Source organism: Cydia pomonella, chromosome 14 (genome assembly GCF_033807575.1).
Source record: "Cydia pomonella isolate Wapato2018A chromosome 14, ilCydPomo1, whole genome shotgun sequence".
NCBI lineage: Eukaryota > Metazoa > Arthropoda > Insecta > Lepidoptera > Tortricidae > Cydia > Cydia pomonella.
Genome location: NC_084716.1, coordinates 13998093 through 14015710, shown reverse-complemented (window position 1 = coordinate 14015710; position 17618 = coordinate 13998093). Strand labels below are relative to the sequence as shown.

Sequence of the window (17618 nt, the reverse complement as noted above, 5' to 3'; positions counted from 1 at the left end):
ATACGGAGGTGTCCACAAAATGTGATAATTTACATTAATGTAGTCATTAAATAGTGAGTATAATTTACTTAAGTGTAATAAACATGAACTTTATGTAACGATTTAAATTTGTATTACTTTTTGTTACCGTTCTTCGTAAATAACGTCAAAATAAAACCAAATTTGTATTTCGTTTTAGCCGTTTTTTTTCTTTCTTGACATCAGATAAATTGTTTGTTGTTTTGTCTTTCGTCAAAGTTTTGTGAAAGTTTGAAAATATTTGTAGTAGATATTTAGGATATCTTTGGTGAAAATTAGAGTTTGTGTAACAACATTGACTACGTGTGAACGTAAGTGAAAATTTTTTTTTTGTTTGATTGGGTTTATGATTTGGGTAAAAAAAATAATTCCATTTTTCTCGAGTCATATCTATACGGGAGTCCGGGTGATGGAATATTTTAAGTTTAATTAGACTTATTTTGGACACAATTCGTGATAGTATAAGTGACTGACCTAGTCTTATGATTGATTTGAATTGATGACAATAACGTTCGAAGAAACTTTCGATTTTTGTCTTTAAAAGCTAACTGGACGTATTACTCATTGAGTTTATGCTTTCTGTTAAAAGATTTGTTTTAAATAAAAAAAAACTATGTATTTCTAGGTAAACATCAATCATGAGATGAGTCGCTTTACTCAATTCAATGCACATATATTACTAACAAAAATATCATATTGGCAATTCAAAATCTATAAATATAATAATCTTGATGAAATGATCCCGTGGCTTATTGGGGTTTGGTTTGTGTTTATTAATGTTTATTTGCTATATTAATTCATGAATTAACGTTAATGGCCGTTTTAGCATGGTTTGTGAAAATTAAGCATGTTGGTGTTTGTGTTTTGTTTATTTAGCACGATGTCGGGTTCCGGAGAGAGAAAATCTAGGGCTTGGCAGTATTTTGTGGACTTGAAGGATAATAAAGCAAAATGTAACTTTTGCAACAAGGTCATTTCGTACAAAGGCGGTGGTCCATATAACCTGATTCGGCACACCAAAAGTCAACACCCTCTGGTGTTCACCGCTATCACGGAGGGAGATGAGACCGCGACCAACCCGCCTTCCACTTCTACAGCTCAAGCTGCACCAGTTTCAGCTTCTATAAGCAACTCAGTTAATACGTTAGGGAGCCAGCCAACTGAGCCAACGCCAGGTCCTTCATCCGCCATATTTCAGCATACTCAGCACAGACACGTACCAGCTACCAACAGTCGCCTTCCGGCTCCTAAAATAACCGACTACCTACCGAAACCCCTTACAAGCAAGAAAACTGAAACTGTAAATAAACTCTTAGTAAAATTATTTGCAAAAAATTACCTACCCTTTTCTCTTGTCGAGTCCCCGGAATTTAAAGATTTTGTCAGAGAACTGAACCCTAACTATCAACTGCCGTCCCGAAAGACCCTGTCGAATGTACTGGTTGAGAAATATTATAATATAACCAAGGAAAGAATCAAGGCTGAGTTAGCTGAATCCGATCACGTCGCATTGACTACAGATGGGTGGTCTTCAGATCCCAATGATAATTACGTAAGTGTAACCGCCCATTTTATCAACCAGGAAGCCGATTTAAAGGCATACGCGTTAGAATGTGCCCAGTATTCCGACCGACACACAGCTGAGAATTTGGCGCAACAGTTGAAAAAAATTTGCGACGACTGGGATATTTCTAACAAAATTGTTTCAGTTTCCACTGACAACGCCAACAATGTTAAAGCTGCCGTAAGGCTAAACAAATGGAAACAGGTGTCATGTTTTGCCCACACGCTGAACCTTGTCGTACAAACAGCCATAGATGAAATCAAAACCACTCATCAAAAGGTGAAGCGTATAGTAGAACTATTTAAACGTAGCCCTTTGGCGTGCGAAAGGCTAAAATCAATGCAGCAGAAGTTGGGGGAGCCTACACTGAAGGTTAAGCAAGATGTCGTCACCCGGTGGAACTCCACTTTTGATATGTTTGAGCGCGTGTTGGAAATAAAAAACAGTCTCCAGACAACGCTCAACATTCATTACCCGGACGTTGATGGCCTGACTGGTGACGATCTGGAAGTCCTAAAATGGGCAACCGAAATCCTCGGCTATTTCAAGGCCGTCACGGAGGAGATGAGTTCGGAGAGGAGTGTCACAATATCAGAGGTAATACAAATATGATTGAATGGTCATTAGAGTTACTAATCTGGCAGTAAACTATAAAAACAACATAACTACATTTATGTGTACTACGTTTAATAACAAGACTAATTCAGGTATTTTTTTTGTTGTAGATCATTTTTATCACAAACGAGCTGAAAGAACAGTGCATGCAGCACTTGGACAACGCCGCTTTACCTGTGACTGTTCACGGCTTAATTCAAAGTCTCCACGATGAACTTGAAAGCCGGTTTTCATACGCAGAGGCCGATAGCGTTATGCTGGAGAGCACGCTCTTGGATCCCAGACTAAAAAAACATGGCTTTCACAAAGATCCTGTGTACGAAAGAGCGTGCTCTCACCTTAACGCGTCCGCTGCCTCCGTCGGGGAAATCCAAGAGTTGGAACAGCCAGCACGGTGTGAAGAAGTCGACCCATATTCAGGCCCTTCGGCAAAAAAAAAGCCGAAATATATGGCATAATTTTGACTTAAAATTATGCCAAATCGCCAAAACTACCAACTCGATTTCAGGCGTCCAAAGGGAAATCAGCAATTATTTGGAAGAACCGCCACTTTCCAGAACCCAGAATCCCTTGAAGTGGTGGCTAGTAAAAAAAAACGTATACCCACGCTTGTATTCGGTAGCGTCGAGATTACTCTGTATTCCCGCTACGTCAGTTCCGTCTGAACGAATTTTTTCCAAGGCTGGACAAATTCTTACTGAAAGACGGAACCGACTTAGTGGGAAAAAAGTGAATCAACTTTTATTAAAAATATTTTACGTTATGTATTTACTTTATTTCTTGGATATATTCCTACATAAAAAAAAGGCCGTAAAGTCTAAATTCATTCTAACCTTATAATTTTCAAATGTGCCGCTTCGTTTTTATTATGTGTTAATTCAACAATAATGGGCGAATTTATCAGTAGAACCATTTATTACATGAAGTATACGTAGGTATTAATTCACATGCATATTAATACGTTTTACCCTATTTCTTCACTCGACAAAATGATAAAAGTATGACATGTAATTAACAAGAATCACTGCGAAACGAAACGCAATTCATAGGCGGCTGACATTGACAGAACAAAAGTTATTGTTAGTATGAACGAGATCATGAGTTTTCTACCGGTTGTTTCAGTTGTTTATGTTCAGTAGCTAATTTATTTGTCTTAATATAGTGATAATACTAATATATCCCTATACTAACATATCAAAATATGGACATTGTTTTCACGATTAAATATACCTGTGGTACTTCCTTGGTGTCTTTTGCATATAAAATTGTTGTGAATAATATTGCTGGCTGCGTTACCGGCGGCGCGAATGTTCATGGTGCTTTTAATTACTATCATAATACTGTTAGATCATCTTAAGTGGTAAGTTGGTTATGTTTATGTAATAATGATATCTAATTAGAAAAAATATGGATTTTGTTAAAAAACATGCATTGTTAATGTATCAAGTAAATGTAAATAATATCAAGGTACTATAAATAGTAAAAAGGATTGAATTTGGACATACTAACATTAAGAATAATCAACAACTAAATTAGAACAAGTTTCATAAAAGCATCAAAGTTGGTATGTAGGATATAGGTGCCTACTATAGTTTTTGGTTTGATTCTTAAATTTATCTGTCTTCTGTTGTTCCAGTTCTCTTCTGAAATTATATATTTATATGTATAAAGGCAGTTAGAAGTATATATCTTCACTAGTTTTTGTTGCAGATAAACTTGATAGAATAGCCGATGCTAAAAATAGTAAAAATGTGCCAGTACCTCACCTCATTTGAAGTAAGACATTGTAACACCTCATTTTTTTTAAAGAGGTACTCATACAAACTCATTTTAAATTGATGTCCTACCCATCACTACCCTGGAGTCCATATTTAAAAAACCACTGAACACCCCGGTAAGACTGCAGCGTATGCTAATGAAACTTCACGGCTATGCTTTTCAAATTCGCTACAAACCCGGGAAGCTCATGTTCTTAGCGGATACGTTGTCTCGTGCTCCCTCAGAGCAGGGTTCGGATGAAGACGTGCATACCGATGTCACTATTCATGTTAATAATTTGATCGAGTGTCTTAACGTGTCAAAAGACAGAATTACTAAAATCAGAGAAGAGACTAACAGAGATGACATATTACAGCGCTTAAAGGATTATTACTTAAATGGCTGGCTTAGTAATAAAAATACAGCAAATGACATCACTGGGACATTATTGGACCTTTCAAAATGAGATTCACGTCACGTCATTGACGGAATAGTATTTTGGAATCAGCAAATCGTAATTCCCAAAACATTACGGAGAGAAATCCTTTCAATAATACATGAGGGGCATTTGGGAATAGAGAAGTGCAAATGTCGTGCTAAGGAGTTCATTTGGTAGCCAGGCATGGGCGTGGACATCAAGCAGCTGGTACAACGCTGCGAGCCTTGCCAGCGACATCGTGCATCACAGTGAACCGTTACGTCCCCATCCAGTGCCGAGCTTGCCATGGCAAGTAGTCGCTCCTGACCTTTTTGAGTTTTAACAAAAACATTATTTACAGTACATATGGTGCTACTTTACCGCACTAGTGCGAAAATTAGCATATTAAGTTACTGTGTCGAACATTTAAAGGGCCATACGTACTCTAAAACGTTGTACGATACATGTTGCGACACGAGTTGCGAATAGGTAATTCGCAACTCGTGTCGATTTAAAACACTTCCTTCGGTCGTGTTTTAATTTATCGCCACTCGTTTCGAATTTCCTATTTTTCGCACTTGTGTCGTAATGTACTATTACTTATCATTGACTATTACTCGAAGTTATTTGAAGTGGCCTCCTTAAACAGTTTAACAAGTGGCACTATAATAACTCATCGGAAAAATTTCTTTGGGCGGTTGGGGATACCACAGAAGGTAGTAACTGATAATGGTCCTCAATTTTCTGCACAAGAATTTAGGCAATTTGCTGCATTCTATGGATTTGAACATGTAAGCAGTTCGCCGCTTTATACCCGTTCTAACGGGTTGGTTGAACGCATTGTTCAGAAAAAACTATTTACCAAGGCACAAGAGGACCACACTGATTGGCAGTTGGCGTTGCTTAATTTTAGGAACACTCCAATATCTGGAGAGGAGTATTCGCCAGCACAACTGTTGATGGGTCGCAGCCTCAGAACACGACTTCCAGGTACCGACGAAAGCTTGAAACCCGAAACAGTGTACCCTGCTACGATTTAAAAAATACGTTTAGAAAAAACGACACAGGTCAAGGAATATTACGATCGTGGTATCAGAAGCCTACCCCAGCTCAAACCCGTCCAAATGCGCGACAACAACATCTGGGTACCCGCAAAAGTTGCAGGCGTCGCACGCGGAGAACGACCGTACTGGGTTACCACAGACAACGGACGAACATACCGAAGAAATCGGGTGCAAATCTTGCAGCGGAACAAATACGCGTCTGCCTCGGCTTCCACAACAGCTCCGGCAGTCACTCAAAGATACAGTGATATAGATTTTGTCCCTCCAGGCTCGGACGAGGACGCAACACATCCACTACCTAATTCAAGTGCAGTTCCTAGATCTCCCCCTAGGTGGTAGTGGTACCGTTACTAGGAGCGGCAGACAAGTGCGTCCGCCACAAAAATTTAGTTTTGACTAATTTTCTTTGTTTAATTTGAGTTTTATTACAGAGGGAAGATATAATGTTTTGTTGCATTTTCTACTAATGTATTTGCTTCTTGTTAAATTATTACTTAATTCGTTATAAGGAGGAAGATGTTGTAGTAGTATTGAACCTATTCAATAAATGCTCTATGCTTTTGACATACGACACGACATTTTCTTCTCTGGATATTAATAATATTGAAAATACTTAGACATTGATTGCATATCAATCATATCATCCACAGCAGCAGCATACACCAAGTAATCATTTTACTTGATATAGCTTATAAGTAAGTATGTTAAGATTGATTTTACATTCTAGCGATAAGTAGCACAAATAGGTCAACGCTCTAAGTGCAATTTATTCCGTAATACCTAGTCTGATGTAGGTAAACAACCTAAGTCATGTTTTATAAAACGTGTGCAGCGTAAACGTAATTGCAAAATGCTAAGCTGACAAAATGTTACTGTACTTTGCTTTACCTTTATTCATTCAATTTTTTTTAACTCAACCTAAAACACCTATTTACTGGTAAGTCCTGCTACAATATTTAAGTGAATATTTTATTGTTTGGTTTTGCACAGGACATTATTTCTAATTGATATGTTTTGTACTAAAATTAGATAACATTATGTGCGAGCATTGCGATCCCGAGGACCCATTCGACCATGCTCAGAACCCCTGGGAGACAACCCAAACGTTTGAGCAAGCGTATCTTGAATTGGTTAACAATTTGTTAGGTTGTTTTTCAGGTTTGTTAATAACAAACCTCAGCATAGTCCTCCACCATTGGCATCAACATCATTTGCTGCTCTAAAAAAGAAAATCAAACGGAAACAGCTTACAATACTTAAACGAAAATTAAAACCTACGCTGCGTCTTCGTTTATTAAGAGCAGACCATCTATTTCAAATAGTAATCGTCTAATTCAAATTAGAGTTGTGGACTTAAACAGTGAATATGGAATTCCACCCGACAGCGATAAAGAAGATCAGAATATGATATACTCGTATAGTGTCCAGTACATAGTTCGTGACCAGGTGGATCCCATTATGGATTCTGCGTTAAGTGTAATAAATCAAATATGGAAGTCGCTATTAAAGGATAATTTTTTATTGTATTTTCTACTAGGGATTTATAAATAAAGGTTTATTGATACAAAATGCCTGTTTTATTATTAATACATTTATTTGAGTTATTTACAACATAGGTAGTTAACATTTTAAATATCATTTTCTAAATAAAACTTTTTTAAGCAGATAACATATCTTAAAGCACAATGTTTTTTTATGGTAAAAACAATTATAAGATTGATTATCATTACAATATTTTGTCGATAAAACATTTAAATTTGGACTTCCTTGCTCGCTTAGATCAACAACAACAACCATACAATTGGAACATAACTCATTTATCCACTTAATTTTTTCTAAGCCTTTAACGAAAACTTTCTTACCATTTAGGTAATTTACAATAACTCTTCGGAACTTTCTGTAGTCGACATAACCCTGGCTCCATAAAATACCATAGTTCTTCTCTATCCAACTTACTTCTCTTTTTTCGCTACTTGTTAAGTAGGAAAATGAATAATGAGGTTTTATTAAAAATACCTGTGTATATTCATTTGTGCTGAGAGCAAATTCTTTAATTATAAATTCATTATTTAAGGTTTTGACGGGTGCTTGGTTTCTCGGTGTAGTGTTAGTTTGACGTTTGTCACCTGTCAGTTGTTTAACTATAGCAGGAGGGCTAAGATGGTCGGTTTTTATCATCTGTCATCATGCCTGTCACGTTCTAACAAGTACGTAAGTGCGAAAGTGACGCATGATATGACAAGTGATAAAAATGCGACCATGATACCGCCGCTGGTGTTTTATTTTTCGATAAACAGATATACGAGAACCGGTGCGTAACGACTTTTACTCTGCTCGAATAGGTTGTGTAAAATGTCAGGGCAAGATAATGATGGGTGGCGGCAGAGGCAGCAGCGACTGCTGCAGGATGAAAAGGAATGACGCGAGAAGGAGTTGGACGCTCTGGACCTGCTCATGGAGAAGGCCGCGGCGCTGGACCCGATGCGCCCGCGGCACTCTTTGGCCCGCAGTCCCCCTCAGACCCCGACGCAGCAACAGCAACAGACAACTAAGCGGCCGCTACAAAGCCCGGAGGAGGTTAGTGAGGCTATTCGAAAACGTCTAGGTGATGATGCTTCGACGCGAAGTCTTCCGCCATGCGCATCCGATGCGCCGAGCAGGAGTTAGAACTGGTGAAACTAAGAGAATAACCCTCGGCGTCCGCCCCCCAGCTTCCGGCTACCGCTGGACCAGCTGTCATCCAGGGATACGCCAACGCGCTCATGATGCCGAAGGGTCAGCCGCCCAGAGAAGTGCTGCCACAGGGACCGACGGTAATCTTTTACCCAGAGGCAGGTTCGCTAGCGAAAACCAGCGATGACACCAAAAAGATTCTGCAAGCTGCAGTGTAGCCGGCTGAGGCGGGCATCAAGGTGACACAAGTGCGCAGAGACTCCGCGACGCTGCAAATACAAATACAAAATTATTTATTTGCACTGCCCGGACTTTGTGTGGCGATACCGAAACCCAAGATGCCGAGGGTTGCGTTGCGTCATTTAAGTGCCGTGCACTCTGGGGAGGAGACCATCAGGGAGTTGCACCGCGTAAACGTGGCTGATGACGCAGACTGGCCTTTGTCCCGCTTCATGGAGGAGTGCATGTTCGGCGTCGCGAAGCTACTGGGATCGAAGTTTCTGGTTATCTTGGATTGCTCCCCGGCTGCTCGGGACAAACTGGTGCGTCTCGGAACAATTCACCTTGGCTGGAGCGTGGCGGAGGTGTGCGACCATATCCGGTCGACGTGCTGTACGAAATGCCAGCAATACGGGCATCCGGAGAAGTACTGCAGGTCGAAGGACGTGGTCTGAGGTAAGTGTGGCGAACCCGGTCATAGGTCAGCAGAGTGCAAGTCGGAGACCAAGTGCTGTGCGACGTGCAAACGCTTTAGGCGAGCGGAAGCGTCCACACACATGACCATGTCGCCTGCCTGCCCGGCTCGGATTCATGCCGAGCAGCAGGAGGCGGCCAAAACGCTGTATCGATAGCAGATACAGACACCGGGTTCGGAGGCTGCCACCGCAGAACTCCCCGTGGTTGCGAGTTCGCACCGACTCGACCTAGTACTAGTCCAGGAACAGTACAATAGTCGGCCCGAGATTCTGCAGTGTGGCGCAAACCCTAAAGCTGGCGTCCTCGTACTCAATGGTGCAATGGCAGTCACGCTTCTATATCACCTAAGCAACGAGTACTGCGCGGTGGTTCATGTCGCACACGGAAAAACCAGTCTGCATGTACTTTCAGCATACTTTCAGTACAGTCATGACATCGGTCGTCACATAGCTTACCTGGAGACAGTTCTTCAACGGCTTTCGGGCAAACCCTATTCTCATAGGAGTTGACGGCAACGCTCACTCGCCTATGTGGCACTGCGATAGGAGACAGTACACTGGAAGAGGACCGGATACCGAGTACAGGAGGAACCAGATGGAGGGACTCATCCTCGGTAAAGGACTACTTCTGCACAACGCTTCGGGACAGCCGCCGACATTCAGCGGACCCAACGGTATGTCGAACGTCGATTTGACCATCACTACCCGTGGAGTTAACGTGTGCGACTGGACGGTACATGAGGGCGCTAGCCTCAGCAATCACCGGCTCATCACCTTCAAATCGGCTTTCGGTAGGTTAGACTCGACAGCCAAGTGAGACGCCACGTCTGTCGCCGCCGTTCCGGACGCGTGGAGTCAATTGGGCCAACTTTCGCCGGATAGCCGAGTCAGGTAATGACGATCCATGGGGCCTGGCCTATCGAGATGCTTGCGGGCGCTTGCGCCCCCCGCCGAACATCACCAACGGCATCAAGCTTGTAGAGGGTTACACCGAATCCACCGGGGACACCATGTCAGGCCTTCTTCAGCCGCTGTATCCAAACGACAAGCCGGACGGTGATACCATTTACCACCAGTCTGTTCGTGTAGCGGCCGCCTTCGCGCCATCTGGTCGCGATATGGAGGCCCCCGGAAAGGAGACGGTCGAGCAAATTGTGCGCTCCCTGCCTAACACGGCTCCAGGTACAGATGGTATCACGGCAGTCATTGACAAGTGGGCGTGGAAGGTGGGTGTTACTTTTAATCATAAATTCCTTTGTTCGACACGTAGCACGTGGTATCGCGTAAACTATCCTTATTAATTTAAGTGTCTACAGTTTTTCCGCTGGGGATCATTTACTTGACGCCTAAGTACTGGCGTAAGGGCTGGAGTTGTTGCTGTATTACGGAAGGTCACGGAACTCGCTGGATCCATGCCAAGCTGACCTGGAGCTACTTGGAACATCCCCCCTCGGCCAGACCTCACCACTACCGGACACTAGTCAGTCAGTCAGTCGTGTTAATGAATCAGTACGCTGATCTACCCAGTGCTTGAGGAACGGGCAATATAGTTATTTATTAAGTATCTGAGGTTTCATTGACCCGCGACCCTACCCTAGCGTGACCTAGCGTTACAATGTGGCTCATGTTCAGTAAGTGCATCACCGAAGGAGTCTTCCCGGAGATCTGGAAATCTGGTCGCCTCGTCGTCCTTGTCACATTACCTTTATACCGATAGTAAGTATTTCATGTAAAAATGGGGAGTGGCTCCCTAAAGCTCCCCACTCATTACGTTACACACGCATCCCTAATCTCTCCCCGTGTGATTATTTTCTGTGGGGCTATATTAAATCAGTAGTCTACGAGAATAATCCAAACAATTTGGAGCAGCTCATAAGGAATATTATCCGGGATATCAACAATATTCCGAGAATAACGTTTCGCAGAGTCTACCAAAACCTGCGACTCCGCATTCAAGAGTGTCAAGCTACAGAGGGACGTCACTTGGACAACATTATTTTTAAGTCATAAAATTTCCAGTAACTGAATTTTTTAAAACTATTATTAAAAATATTGTACAATTATTAGTTTTTTTTTTAATTTTATTTTTAAACTGAAAATACCCTACACCCCACCCTGTATAAAAACATGTTATTCAATCTTGCGCATTGAGCGTTAGTGTAACTTTAAACTTTCGTGTTTTGTACACATAATTATAAAATTACGACGGGTCTATAGAGAATTTATTTAATTTACCTTAATATACTGATATTACGACATAGTTTCATGTCCGCGAGGTCGCGGCTTAACTGATGAATCAGCGAAGTGTCAATTAGCCTAAGAAAATTAGCATCGAAATCTTTGATCAGACCAAATAATTCGTGTAGTTTTGAAAGTTGGTACAATTATTCCTAAAGATGTCCAGATGAATATACTAAAAATCCCCGATGGTGGGATCGGAGCCGGAGGGGGGAGGGGGGGAGAAAGGTCTCTTTTTCACCTTATTTTATTATAACTCCAAAACTATTTAAAATATCTCTTTAGTGACTTCTACATTAATTATCTATATTAAATTTCCTATAACTTATGTTTACACCATATTACTCTACGGTCAATACTTTAGGAGATACAGAGTGTTGAAAGTGATAAAAATCGTTAAAATTTGACAAAGACGATTAGTCGCGCCACAGAGACCGTCATAATTCGTTGTTTGCCTCGCGGCCGCATAGCAACTGGCAGGCCCGACGCTTGTGCGCTAAGCCCCTCCCGCGTCTCGTACCGCACACCGCCTGCGCACCCCCCCGAATCTCAAGCCGGGTTCCCACGGCCCGTTGTTTCACAGATCTGACCGCGCCTTTACAGGCCGACAGATAGTGGGAATGGTCGCATCCGATGTGGCCTGTGGTCGCCTGTCGTCACCCGTTCGATCCGCCGGGAGTCGGTAAGTTCAAAGGCGCGGCGCGGCGCGGCGCGACGGTGCCTGTCGCGACCTGTAGGGGCGCGTCTGCGTCGGTTCATTTCACCTGGGACAGCGAGTGCGCGTACACGCACACATGATGGAGTGGACGAACGAACTAATATTCGAATTTTTAACTCTCTACGAAAATGAACCAGCGCTTTGGAATAGCTCGTCACCACAGCATAAAAACAAGAACGATGTCCATGATGCGTGGTCACGGATAAAAACTAATTTAAAAAGTGGAACTATCCCTATCAAGGAGTTCAAAAAGAAAATTTGATGTCTACCTACAGAAAGCTGAAAGTTAAAATCAAGGAGTCTACGAAAACGGGTAGTGGCACCGATGATATTTATAAACCGGAATGGCCATTCTACGACATAATGGCAAAATTTTTGGATGACGTATATAAACCAAAAATGACTAAAACTACAATAATGGTGAGTAACTTTTATTTGTGTCTAATCTTCCCATTACACTTATATAATTATGAATTTATTACTTATTACGTATTTATTCTTTATATTTTATAAGAATAAAAAAGGGTCACCTAGTTAACTACAAATACCTTGGAGAGTATGTACTCAGCTTACGTAAGCTAGCTCTTTTAATTAAAGAGTATGTGAAAGAAAATTTAACTACTTGAGATAGTTCTCAGATACTTTTTAATTCAAAGAGCTAGCTTACATAAGCTGAGTACATACTCTCCAAGGTATTTGTAATTAACTAGGTGACCCTTTTTTACATGACAGGACGACCGGAAATGGGTAGGTTGACCTGTGGCTGACTGTACAAAGGCCGATTCCCGTATGCCTTGGTTAACCTATGAATAGTTATTCTGCCACGAAACTGCGCCATTAGTTACAAAGTATTCAGCAAATTTATCTCTTACGCTCTTGGCAGTAACAGCAGCTCTTCTTGGTAAAGATCTCAGTGGTAGTAGGGAACTCATTCCTTCTTGGTCATTTCGCCAAGAGCCGGGTTGAATAACCCCTTCATGATCAGTGTCGAAGATGCCCACTGGTGTGTATATTTGCCTTGATTTTTTAGATCTCCTTAGAAAGTTGTGTAATAAGACACAAGTCATAACTATGTCCGTTACCTTGTCGGGTTGTAAGAGAATAGGTTTCCTTAGTACTCTGAAAACAGAAGACATGATTCCGAAAGCGTTTTCGACTATTCGTCGAGCTCTTGACAAGCGATAGTTGAAGACTCTTTCTTTTGTTCCTTTGTTATGATTCCCAGCATATGGCTTCATCATGTTAACAGTTAGGGCAAATGCACTATCAGCTACGAAAACGTAGGGCATCTTTTCTTCTTTTGATGGTAAAAAATCCGGCTGTGGTATATCCAGTTCAGAACGACATAGTTTTTTGTGGAACTCCGTGTTTCTGTACACACCACCGTCGCTTATTCTTCCCTGGCAACCACAATCCACAAAAATAAAGTTGTAGTCAGCGTCAACCAAAGCTAAAAGTACAATGCTGAATGTTCCTTTATAGTTGATATATTCTGATCCACTGTGAATAGGACTTTGCATCACGCAATGCTTTCCATCTAGTGCCCCTATACAATGAGGGAAGTTCCACTTGCCATTAAATTCTTCTGCAATCTCCAACCATTCGTGTGATGACCGTGGCAGCTGTAACAAAATAATATGTTTATTGTAAATAAGGCCATATACGTCTAATATATGTCTAATTTTTTATCTTCCGGATTCGCTTTCAGACAGTTTATATTTCAAGTGACTAATTAGAAAGCTATAGCAAAAGGTAAAAAGTTAGACAACAAGTACCACAAAAAAAGTCTCATATTTCGTTCTCGATTACTTTCAGATAACAGATGAGAGTGAAGATGACAGTAAGGATGAACGTGACGAATCAATCCAAAATTTAGAAAGTAGTGAAGAACAGGACATTACATTCAAAACTCCAAAAATAATCCCAAAGAAAAAAAGGAAACTAGATGAGACTCAAAATCGTATGGATGAAGCATACACTTATCTCAAACAATTAGGCCAAACGTCACGAAAAGATGTATCTTCATTGTATTGTGAATTATTAGCAGAAAAATTGAGGGGTCTACAGGATGACACACGAGAAGTAGCCATGTTAGAAATAGACAATTTGGTGTTTAATCTGAAACGACGAGAAAAAGAACAACAATTTCATCAACCAAGTTATTACTCTGGAGCGACTGCCATCATACCTCTGCGACCCTTGAGCCCCTATCATTCGCCACAGGATTCACCATCGTCTTCATCGTACTCGCCGGCCTACCAGAGCAATCCACATACTCCCTCACAAGCACCATACATTCAAACCATTCCTAATCCACAACAATCGCTAAGTATCCAGTCTGCACAGGGTTCGCCAAGTTTTCCACCTCCATTTCATTCCCAACCATCGTCTGCATCGCAGTCTCCGGTCTACCAGAGCCCCAATCCACATACTCCCTCACAAGCACCATATATTCAAACCATTCCTAATCCACAACAATCGCTAAGTATCCAGTCTCCACAGGGTTCGCCAAGTTTTCCACCTCCATTTCATTCCCAACCATCGTCTGCATCGCAGTCTCCGGTCTACCAGAGCCCCAATCCACATACTCCCTCACAAGCACCATACATTCAAACCATTCCTAATCCACAACAGTCGCCAAGTATCCAGTCTCCACAGGGTTCGCCAAGTTTTCCACCTCCATTCCATTCCCAACCATCGTCAGCATCGCAGTCTCCGGCCTACCAGAGTCCCAATCCACATACTCCCTCACAAGCACCATACACTCAAACCATACCTAATCCACAAAAATCGCCAAGTACCAATCAGACTTCAGATAATATATCACTAAAAGATTTTTATGAGTCTCAAAATGTAGATTTTTCTTGAAATAAATATTATTAAGAACGTAACAACTTACTTTTATTTCTTCCCTTAATTCTTGCATTATGGCTTTGCAGACGTCGTCAACGCATCTTGAGACTGTTTGTATTGAAACCTTAAATAAGTATGAGAGGCTTTTGTAACTATCTCCAGTAGCCAGAAATCTGAGTGCAATAGCAAATCGGGCTTGAGTCGGTATACACTGTCTCATGTTCGTATCAATCTTTGAGATATGAGGACCAATCTTATTTAGAAGGAATGTGAAATCATCTTGAGACATTCTGCAGAAATTTTCAAATGTTTTGCTAGGTTCCCGTACAAAATCACTCAGCATATCAGTTGCATTATATCTGTAAGTAATAAAAGAAAATATGATTCTACTGCTATAATATAATAAGGAGATTATAGAATATACATAATCGGGTTGAGTTAGTTAAAATTCCCAACCTTGATCGGCTCTTGTTGAATGACGACACCCACCAGCGTCGTTTCTTCTGCTTTCTTTTTGCTTGGTTTATCAAAAGTTGACCACTGAATAAAACCACAGCGGCTGCACACGCAGCCATACGCTCCGTATCATCACACATGTTGGACTGGCGTTAACGACAGGCGGGTACAGGCCGACTCGCGCCGTTGGAATGGCTCGGCGCGAGACGCAATCAGCCGCACAGGCATCCACAGACGTGGCGCGATCCGGCCTGGCCTGTAATAACACGGGTCGTGGGAACCCACCTTTACGCGGCCTCGCTCGACACTCGCCAGTACGCTCACAACGCTTACGGAATGCGCACCCTGCTTTTGTTCGCAAATGTGTCGCGTTAATAGTTAATATTTCGTTGGTTTATTTGTTAAAAAATGCAACCATCATGACTGATAAGTGTACAATCTGTGAAAAGGAAGTGACGAGTGACCGTGTTGTAGTATCCCTAAAAGGTATTGAAAGCTTGATAAAGGCTAGTAAACATAGAAAGGACGAAAAACATATTCAGCTGGCAGGCGTAAAAAGTGTTGTTGTTCATAGTAATAGTGTTGTTGTTCATAGTAATTGTAGAAAACGATACACACGAACCAGTTCAATAATTGCTGATCTAAGAGAATCAAGGCCATCTACGTCTTCTGCTGTAACACCTGGCTTGCGCTCATTGCAGCCGCTGTTCGATTTTAATTCACAGTGCCTCTTCTGTACGGAACGAATAGATGATGAATTCTATGCCAAAGAAAAGAAAAAACCTAAAGAAAGACGTCGTGAGATATACCCGGTTCGCAGTTTAGAATTCTCTACTACAATTCTGGATGCTGCTAAAAAGCGGAATGATGAATGGGGCAATGACGTTTCTCGAAGAATAACAAATACCGGTGATCTTGTTGCCGCTGGAGGTATATACCACGTCGACTGCTATAAGCGCTTTTTCTTGACACGTGAATCTACTACAGGGAAAAATAGCGGTCGTCCTAAGGAAGAATATGTCTCTAAAGCCATGGAACAAATACAATGTTTCATAGAACAAAATAAAGACTCTCAAATGTCCATAGATCATTTGATGAACCAAATTACCGGGCAAAAGCCAACTACAGACACGGTTAAATCTAAACTTAAGGAGATATATGGCGATAGAATATTGATTAGTGATTTAAAATCACATAAAACCGTTGTATGCTTCCGTGACATTGGGCACAAGATCTTAAATGAGACATGGTACAGCTCGCAGTGTAAAACTCAGAATGAAGAACGCCTAAGAATAGTGAAAACGGCAGCAATGATAATTAAGCAGGATGTGCAGTCTCGCGTCTATGAAACGAGTCACTACTCACCCAGTGGTACATTTCTTGACGATGCAGAGACCGTAATCCCTGAATCACTCAACTTATTTTTGGATGCACTTCTCACCCGCAAGACGAATGATCAGAAAACCAAAATAAGATTAATTGCATTAGCACATTCTATCATCAGCATAATTCGGCCGAGAAGCTTCATTTCTTCGGTGCTTCAAGGGATTGCGTTTTTTATCCACAGAAAGTTCGGTTCAAGAAGCTTACTAGATCTTCTATCTAATCTAGGGTTCAGTGGTTCTTACTACGATGCTACCATGCTTGAGTTGTCTGCAATATATCACGACCAACCACCTTTACCGCCTGAAACTTTCGCGCAGTTTGTATTTGACAATGCAGACTTTAATGTGGCTACTTTAGACGGCCTGAACACGTTTCATAGCATGGGAGGCATTTCGTGCATTACACCTGCTGAATCGGTACCACCTGGAAATGCAATAAAAAAAATAACTAAAGCTCCCACTGCTACACAAACCGGAACGTTGGGAGTCCAGCAACTGCATACATATAGCAGGCTAGCTAAGGGAGGACTGAAACAAATTATGATACAAGATGTTAACCAATCAAATTTGTTACACCAAGACATGACAGTACCAAGTCTAAGTGATATGTTATGGATAAGCGGCAAGTGGCTCGAAGTGCCTGATGTACCCGAATGGAAAGGTTTCATGCGATGTATTCAGCCAAGCCAGAACTTTGATAAAAGTGCTGTTATCCCCTTACCTTTCATAACTTCACCTCCAACTGACTATGACACAATATACACTGCATTGAAATGTGCCACGGACCGGTGCCTGACCCAAACATGTTTTGTCACATTTGATCTACCTCTTTATATAAAAGCTCGGGATATTATTGCATCTAGTCGAGATGATCCAAATATACAAAATATCATCGTGAGGCTTGGCGGGTTCCATATGTTAATGTCTTACCTGGGTTGCATTGGACACATAATGGCAGGAAGTGGCCTAAGGGATCTACTATGCAATATTTTTGCTCCAAACTCAGTGGAACACATTTTGAGCGGTCATGCTTACGCAAGAGCAGTTCGTGCACATTTATTAGTCCACACGACTATGTCACAAATGATTTTAAATGATATGGATATTAATGACGATGAAAAGGAAACTATAAATACCCTTTTAAAAGACATGCGAACTGAGCC

The 17618-nt window shown here is 41.4% G+C and overlaps 2 protein-coding genes across 2 annotated transcripts; one reads left to right on the top strand and one right to left on the bottom strand.

Moving 5' to 3' along the window:
- The first annotated feature begins 11104 nt into the window (after positions 1-11104).
- LOC133525008 (uncharacterized) lies at positions 11105-14791 on the top strand. Its single transcript, XM_061861191.1, has 2 exons — positions 11105-12181; positions 13577-14791. Exons 1-2 carry the CDS (start codon positions 12023-12025, stop codon positions 14627-14629), a joined length of 1212 nt encoding a protein of 403 aa, XP_061717175.1. The 5' UTR covers positions 11105-12022; the 3' UTR covers positions 14630-14791.
- LOC133525007 (uncharacterized) lies at positions 12345-16078 on the bottom strand. Its single transcript, XM_061861190.1, has 3 exons — positions 15071-16078; positions 14661-14973; positions 12345-13383 (listed from the first exon to the last, which is right to left on the bottom strand). Exons 1-3 carry the CDS (start codon positions 15208-15210, stop codon positions 12565-12567), a joined length of 1272 nt encoding a protein of 423 aa, XP_061717174.1. The 5' UTR covers positions 15211-16078; the 3' UTR covers positions 12345-12564.
- Between the last annotated feature and the right edge of the window lie 1540 nt (positions 16079-17618).

Excerpts from the sequence above, each read along its gene's own strand:
- LOC133525008 (XM_061861191.1), top strand. The coding sequence starts at position 12,023 with ATGTCTACCTACAGAAAGCTGAAAGTTAAAATCAAGGAGTCTACGAAA. Across the intron at positions 12,182-13,576 it reads TGACTAAAACTACAATAATG|ATAACAGATGAGAGTGAAGA; the intron begins GTGAGTAACTTT and ends GATTACTTTCAG.
- LOC133525007 (XM_061861190.1), bottom strand. The coding sequence starts at position 15,210 with ATGTGTGATGATACGGAGCGTATGGCTGCGTGTGCAGCCGCTGTGGTT. Across the intron at positions 14,974-15,070 it reads TTCAACAAGAGCCGATCAAG|ATATAATGCAACTGATATGC; the intron begins GTTGGGAATTTT and ends TATTACTTACAG. Across the intron at positions 13,384-14,660 it reads AATTAAGGGAAGAAATAAAA|CTGCCACGGTCATCACACGA; the intron begins GTAAGTTGTTAC and ends ATTTTGTTACAG.